Source organism: Protomyctophum parallelum (genome assembly GCF_964188405.1).
Source record: "Protomyctophum parallelum genome assembly, chromosome: 3".
Taxonomy (NCBI): Eukaryota; Metazoa; Chordata; class Actinopteri; order Myctophiformes; family Myctophidae; genus Protomyctophum; species Protomyctophum parallelum.
Genome location: NC_139698.1, coordinates 40,999,143 through 41,007,543, shown reverse-complemented (window position 1 = coordinate 41,007,543; position 8,401 = coordinate 40,999,143). Strand labels below are relative to the sequence as shown.

The 8,401-nt window shown below is 42.6% G+C and overlaps 1 protein-coding gene across 1 annotated transcript in view; it reads left to right on the top strand.

The window, feature by feature from the left end:
- The window catches only part of LOC310856112 (atrial natriuretic peptide receptor 1-like), a 65,961-nt gene that overhangs the window by 19,177 nt on the left and 38,383 nt on the right, over nucleotides 1–8,401 (top strand). Inside the window, exon 3 of the mRNA XM_083761341.1 lies at nucleotides 6,216–6,403. Coding sequence (XP_083617467.1) covers nucleotides 6,216–6,403 — 188 coding nt within the window. The remainder of the gene's footprint in view (nucleotides 1–6,215; nucleotides 6,404–8,401) is intronic.

Sequence of the window (8,401 nt, the reverse complement as noted above, 5' to 3'; positions counted from 1 at the left end):
GCCGTGCTGCTTCTGACGATCCGCCCCGCGTCCGAAACGGTTGAGAAATGACAGAGTTACCGTGTGGGGGTCCCCAGGGGGTCCCCGGTACATCTAGGAACCCGCCCAGGGGGCCGTGCTGCTTCTGACGATCCACCCCGCGTCCGAAACGGTTGAGAAATGACAGAGTTACCTTGTGGGGGTCCCCATGGGGTCCCTGTACTGTACTGTACTGTACTGTACTGTACTGTACTGTACTGTACTGTACTGTACTGTACTGTACTGTCACACACGAAATCATCATATATACAGTTATTGTGTGTGTGTGTGTGTGTGTGTGTGTGTGTGTGTGTGTGCGTGTGTGCGTGTGTGCGTGTGCGTGTGCGTGTGTGCGTGTGTGCGTGCGTGCATGCGTGCATGCGTGCGTGCGTGTTAGGCTGCTGTCTGTCCGAGCACAACCCAGCCAGGGACCTAGGGACCCAACCAGTGACAGACACACATAGCTCCTTAAGGAAGTGGTTGAACCACTTAAAAAGAAAGAAAAAGAGCTAGTAAGATGTGTGATTTATACCGTATGTATTTCTTGATGGGATGAGTCTTCAGTCTGGCCACTAAGCCTAAACCTGACACACACTGAATTCAGATAACTCCCTGGCTCCTATCTCGCTGCCCTGGCTGGTGGGGTGGGGGTTGAGGGGTTGGTTGGGTATAGAACTCGGAAGATCGCTTTTAGTTTTAGCCTTCGGTGACTTGTTTCCGTGGTTTCACCGCTCACTTCCTGACCCAAGGTTGTTAAACCCTGAAACAATAGAGCGAGCGAGACAGGAACGGCAGGCCGGAGGAATGTCATCACGCCCTTGGAGACTTCCTGTGGCACAGACACCGAACCTCAGGTTTGGGCAGAAGCCAATAAAATGTTACTGCCCCATTTGCACCTTCAGCCCCCCAGGACAAATTATTGTCACAACGGCAATACCACTTATTACAACTACTGCTACGCCTACTGTACTACTACCACTACTATTACTACTACTAACTAATACTATTATTACTACTTTGTGTGTAATGCCATGCTATACAGATATAACAGGAATAAAATAGGTAAACTTCTTAACTGACATTCTGTAAGAAACAATGCGTTATTTTGCTGTGGAGAAGTGAGCTGAGACTAATTTAGACAGACCCCAATAATATGAACATGCAATGCAATCGCTGCCATTTGGCGGATGCTCACCCTGTGCGACTTACTGTACGATGAGTACGTAATGCTTCTAGTATGACTGGTCTCAGCACCAGCCACAATATGAGTTCTATAAGCAGCGTATGGTTCACTGACTCTTCATAGTTTCAAAATGTTACTGTCTCTTTCTTCAAACATTAGAATGACTTAATGGCTTTAGCCTTAATTTTGGGCACATACCCATCACTATATAAGTGCCCGCCAGTGTGGTAGCGGGTAAAATCACACTGCCTATGAACTTGCTATTAACTGTCTCCATTAATTACCTAAGCCTAATGAAGACTGTGTCTGGGAGCATGCCCTTTGGCTCTGATATATTGCTCAGTCTTACTAATGAAGTGCCTTATCTCGGTTGACTGCATAAAGTAGTATACCTCCACTGTTGTATGCCTAGCCCAATTATCTTCCAGAAACAGATCCCGCAGCACACCCCCTCCATATCTCACATTATGAAAAAAGTATAAATAGAAAACAGATACTACACCAAAATGTATAGCTCTATATTCCTCTAGTAATAATTCTTTGCTATATATAGTTTTTGTTCTCCCCTCTTTCTTAAGTAAGAGGGGCGAAGGGTACCAAATATATGTCCAAATATGGAGTGTCTTGTCTAACTTCAGTGTGTTGTCATGGCATCAGCAAACATCAGTCGGCTCAATATAGGCACAAGGGGCATGCCCCTATATGGGCATATACTGATGACATCAGGGATCTCCATATATGGGCATAAAAGGACTGATAGATAGCCTATATAGATCGGTGGTGCATAGAACAAACAATGTTGGTGTGACTTAGCTGATTTTGTTTTTACATGCATATATTCATGACTATATTTCAACTTTGACATGTTTTCATTTCAGTCTGGAGCCTTATCTTATCTTATGTAATGCCTGCGATTGACTAGTGCCGGTACAGTACATCACTTGAGATGGAGGGACAGGAGCATTGTAATTGGCTAGTAGTTTAGCTCCCATAAATCGGATGGACAGATGGTGCCCAAATGGCTACTTCCGGTCCATAGCCTGGCTGCATGTTTATCCCATAGCCTGGAGAAATGATTGCTATGTGATTATAAATTCAGATAAATTGCATAGTTGTCATTGCCAATTTAAATAAATATGATTCTATAGGGCCTATATCATATAGTATAGGCACACACAGGGGTAAATGCAAGATCTTCACATCAAAGATCTCACACAAAGAGAAACCATTTTTCACTATTTTACATTACAGTATGTGCAAGATTGGAACCCATGTTTAAGTCACTTTGGAGAGGTTTTTACGAAACAAATATATATTATATAAATATATTATATAGTATATATTTGGTTATAGGTATGGAAAGAAAAACAAGAAGAAAGGCAGATTACTAAATTACCTATTTGGACAGGCAGTTTTGTTTGGGACTATGAAGGTGTAAATGATGAGGGAGTCACTTTCTCTCTCTCTCTCTCTCTCTCTCTCTCTCTCTCTCTCTCTCTCTCTCTCTCTCTCTCTCTCTGCCTCTATCTTTATTACAGTACATGCACATTGACAGCTGAGCTTCTGTGATTGGTTGCAGTAATGCCAGGTCTTAGTTCACATGCTATACGAAGGTAATACTACTAGTGTATTATTTATTCTTATTTTTTCATCCTGGGCCAGTAAGTCAAGTAGTTGCTTCAATAAGACACACAACATGGACATTAAATACACAATAAGTCATAAGTATTGGTACTCAAGACAATTTTGGCAAGTAATCAGACAACCATCAAGACAATGGAATTAGAGAGATACAGATACTGTATACGGGACAGACAAAGCAAGCTTGTAGAGGCTATAGGAATGATGACAAATGTGGTTGCTTTCGAGCCAAGTTGTAAGATGATTTCCCCCAGGAATGGTGGGTGGTACTTTGCTGTAGTGTACAGTATTATGTATGTAGAGAGGAAGGGCGTCCCAGGTCAGGAAAGCTGACCGGTGGTTCTTTCCTCCTTGGGACAATAATGTTCCCTCAGGGTGTTGATCTGGTTAACCTGTCATTAAGGTCATGAAAGTACTATGTGGGGGTGGAGGTGGTCCGGGGCTGCTAGGCCATGAAAGATTTTGTAATTGTTAAACAAGAAACCTTGTACAGTATGTCCATATTTAAACCTTTATGTTTTTTTGTAAATGCCCTATACTTTGCCATACACTGCTACAGTGTCACACACAAAAGAAGCAAACATTGCAGATCTACCAGCTCACAACACATCATGATGCAACATGTGACCTAGGCTGGTAGATCTGCTATTGTTTGCTATTTTTGGATTGTTTTTTTTGTTTGTCATGTTTATTTCGAATATGCCAATAAAACAGAAACAATTCCTTGCATTTCACACAGAAAAACAATTAAAATAAATAGTTAAAAAATAGCAAGAAGAAATAAAAGGAAAAATAAAAAAGGGGTGTCCCGATCACGTTCCTGATCATTTGATTTTGAGTACCGATTTTTTTTGGGTCTAATATCATGATATGGATATAATATTGATACTATGGAATAGGATGTCCCGATGACTTTTTTTTGCTCCCGATCCGATTACGATCATTTGAAAATGACGTGATCGGCCCTGATTTCCGATCACGTGATCGGATCGGGACAACCCTATATTGAACCAATAAAACGTATTAACGAGCTTGTGACGAAATAATAACTAAATTGGATCCATTAGAGTTATTGGAACACACTAGCCTGTGAGCCTCCAGCTCAAAGAACCATTGCGCTCAGTCGAGTGGGCGCCTGGGCGGGGTCTATGGCATGGAAACCAGGCTAGGAACACACAACACATGTTCTTTTTCCTGAAATTAACTGTTTTGGACATACAAGGTTTCCACCAAACAGCAACGATATTAGCTCGTCGCTGAGCTCAGTAGGGGACTGTACTTGGGCAATTATGTATGTAACTTTTGGGTTTATTATCCAGGACTTAAGAGACTGTACAAGATAGTAAAGCTGTATATATATTGTCAGAAATGAGTCTTGAATAACACCTAAGATATATTAAGTTGGATACCACTTCATGGGTTGGTCTGATAGATACTGTAAATATAATGTTGTGGAACAGCACTACATACACAAACACTTTTTTCTTTTTCCCATTTGAGATGTACAGTAATCATTCGTTTGTATGCCACTTAGTGACACTGACCATTATCTGTGTGAGTTTAAGAGCAGTCTGTTCACTGTCTTTTGCATGTACTTCATATTACAGTGTCATCTGTTACATTTGAATGTCACCCAAGGGAGATTATTTATGTATATGCTGCAAATGGGTCACAGTTCGTCATTGACTCTTGCACATTCAAGACTGTTCAACAGTATTTCAACATAAGATTCGAACTGCACAAAGCATCAGGAGAAAAGGATAATTGTTCCCGTTTGGCTCTAGTTTGGCTCTAGTTCTTTACAAAATATAAGCCTAACTAATAACTATAAAAAAAAAAATATATATATATATGGCTCTCCTTAGTTGTAATTGTCTCCACCAGGCCGAAGGCATGTGGGGAGAGTATGTTTTGCACTCCGTCCGTCCGCGTGTCCGTCCGTGTGTCCGTGTGTCCGTGTGTCCGTGAACAGCTAATCTTGGCCACCGTTAACCCGGTCGATGCCATATTTTGCACACACACTCCCTGGATGCCAACCATGAACCTCTGCCCCAAACTTTCCAGAACGGCCTGTTATAGCGCCACCAGGAGGCCGCTTTGTGCAAAACAAGTTTTTCGATGCCATATTTTGCACACACACTCCCTGGATACCAACCATGAACCTCTGCCCCAAACTTTCCAGAACGGCCTGTTATAGCGCCACCAGGAGGCCGCTTTGTGCAAAACAAGTTTTTGCACAGTACACCTACAGATTTTGTCCAAACATCACGCAAATTGGTACACAGTCTCTCTAGAGCCATTCAACCAAACGGGTCTTTCAGATTTATCAGACTCCATCCTGATTGGTTAAGATTGGCTTCCAAAGTTCACAGGAGTGCTCAGTTTCAAACAAAATGCTGCAAATCATGAACACATCGCGTGATTTCCGTGAAATTGTGCACCCACATTCCCACTAGGCCGAGGACGAAATGCCACATGAACAATTTCAACTCAGCTTCAAGGTGGCGCTATAACTGGCCGAAAAGTGTTTTTACCTCTAACTGCACGGATCTGTGGATAACCTGGTGGAGACCTGTGCCCGGAAGGGCACTTTTTCTAGTTTAGTTTATTATCCTGAGCAGTGGAAGTCCATTCTGTTTACCAGTGATGCTCTCATTGCTGCCAGGCCCCAGGGCTAATATTCAGTCAATATTGTAGTAATCTTTCCAATATTATCTCATAAATCTCAACTCTGTTAGCAGTGGTGGGCAGTAAGTAGTAAGTACATCTACTTGAGTACTGCACTTAGGTTTAGTTTGTTTTGACGTTCAATCCACATTTCAGACAAAGACAAAAATTGTGATATTGACTCCACTACATTTGTATGAAGGGAAAATTAGACCGGAAGTTGACATTTTGATTTAAAAAACAAACAGTGCTGGGTTGTGTGATGTTCTATACTGTCAGAATCAGCTTTTGTTTGTGTTAGTTTACGGGCGAAAAGAGTGACTTTGATTGATTGATTGATTGATTGATTGATTGATTGACTGATTGATTGATTGAATAGTTTATTAGACAGAAATGTAAAAACAGCAGAGAGATATTTCACTGTACAATGTACCGGTAGGTCAATGAGGACAATATTTTGAATTATCAATTTCTAATCAATGGAGCAACTATTTTTGATTTTTCTTGCCCAACTTTGGAGTTACATCCTCTACCAAAGTGTCCTAGCCCTTTAAGTACACATTTGACTGAGCAACTTTCACTTGTCACTGTTGAGTATTAGTAATATTATTTGACCAGGAGTATTAACTCAAGTACTGGGGTCTGGGGTTGAGCAGTCTGTTACAAATGTCAATGTTGTCTCTCCACACTCTCTCTGTCCCTCCAGTGGTGTTCTTGTGCTGCTCTCCAGACATCTTCAGGCAGCTGATGATTCACTTTCAGCGGAAAGGGCTACCTCAGGAAGAGTATGTCTTCTTCTTCATCGACGTGTTTGGAGATAGCCTGAACACCAAGAATGGCCAGCCTTGGGCCAGAGGAGATGAGGACGACGCTGTCGCCAAACAGGCCTTTGAGGTACAATGATACTGGTCAGAAGACTAAGACTATAGTGACTAGGTAACATTAGAAATGTCCCCGCAAGTGTGTAAACATGACTGCATCATTCACTTTTCTTTCTGACCACCGAGAAACCAGAGCTGCTGATTAATTAGTTCATGACCACTTGACACGACACGAGACATGATAAACAACCAATAAAACTACAGCATGGCCTTCCATCATCTGGGCTATGGGACCTCAACTACAACTACATAATCCGTAGCCTGTGGGAAAAGTGCCATTAAACAGCTCACATTAGGAAAAAGTGAAAAATGTACGTTTTCAGATTTCAGATCGATTGGTCTCATTGAGGCGGCGGTGGCTCAGGGGTAGAGTGCCTGGATGGTAACCGTAAGGTTGCCAGTTCGAACCCGGGCTCCCCCAGAGTTACTGTCGAAGTGTCCTTGGGCAAGACACTGAACCCCAAATTGCTCCCGATGTGCTAGTTGGTGCCTTGCATGGTTTCCGCTGCCATCGGTGTATGAATGGGTGAATGTAATGCACAATCTCTGTAAAGCGCCTTGGATAAAGGCGCTATATAAATGCACCATTTACCATTTACCATTTATATTATTAAGAAACATATGACTAGAAATCTGACATAAAATATCTAAAAGAACATCTATTGTATTGTCATGCACTACAACAAGATGTTCATACACACATACGCATGTGCATACACACACACACACACACACACACAGACATACACAGGCACCTAGGCTACAATGCACACATAATTGCACACATGCACGCTTTCACAGACACGCAAAACCAACAGATGTACCGTAATTTCCAGACTATAAGGCGCACCTGAATATAAGCCGCACCAGCCAAATTTAGGGAAAATCCCAAATATGTACGTATACAAGCCGCACCGGACTATAAGCCGCAGGTGGAACCCCAGTGGCCGTTTCGTTAGCTCAGAGCCTTAGATGGCTCTGCGTTAGCTGTAAAAATCCATAGATAAGCCGCACTGTTGTATAAGCCGCAGGGTTCAAATCATGGGTAAAAAGGTGCGGCTTATAGTCCGGAAATTAAGGTACTTACCTGCATTAAAGTATTACATAAAGCCTGACAAGGATAAGAAAACACAGAACCACAAAGGCATATGCACATAGACCCGCCCCCCCACCCCCACGCGACACACACACACACACACACACACACACTGGTCCGCATAATCAGAAGTACAGGAATACAATAGGAGAACAGACAGTTACAAAGCATAGAAGGCAAATCATTGTGACATACAGTATAGTTGACATTCTTGTCAGACACAAATCATGGATAAAGGAAACAATGCCTCCTCTCAATTGAGCGGCTTCCTATAATGGCTGATACTGAGCAATACCTTGCTAGCTAACACAGCCAGACTAGACAGACTGATTAAGTGAGCAGGCAAGGTGACAGGGACCATGAAAGCCTGACTCTGTGGCGGTGATGGCAGAGAAGAGGACTCTGGCTAAAACACTAGCAATCCTGGACGATGTTAGTCACCCACTGTACACTGCACTTTATTCTCAGAAGAGAAAATTCTGTAACAGGTTTTTATCATGTAGCACAGATAGACTTAATAACTCCTTTATCCCAAGGGCCATTAGACTATATAATGAATCAATGGGGGCCGTGGGGGTAGATACAAATAATTAATATTTTTAGACAATACCGGACGATTACGCAATGTGTCGGCCGATGCTCGCCCGTTGTTAAAACGCACTGTTAGTCCCTTCACCTGTAGAATTCCCAGCTCGCAATTCATTTTCAATGGGAGCCACTGGGTTTCACAGAGCAGCTCTGCTCCATGTGGGGGAGGAGGGCAGAACACAGCCATGGAGCAGAGCTGTTCTGTGAAACCCAGTGACTCCCATTGAAATTGAATTACGAGCTGCTCTAACCCTTCTCTCCCCCGGAACAGAGAGAGCGATTTTGTTTGAATAGTGTGTGGGGTTGCCTAATAGTGTGTCAGGAGCC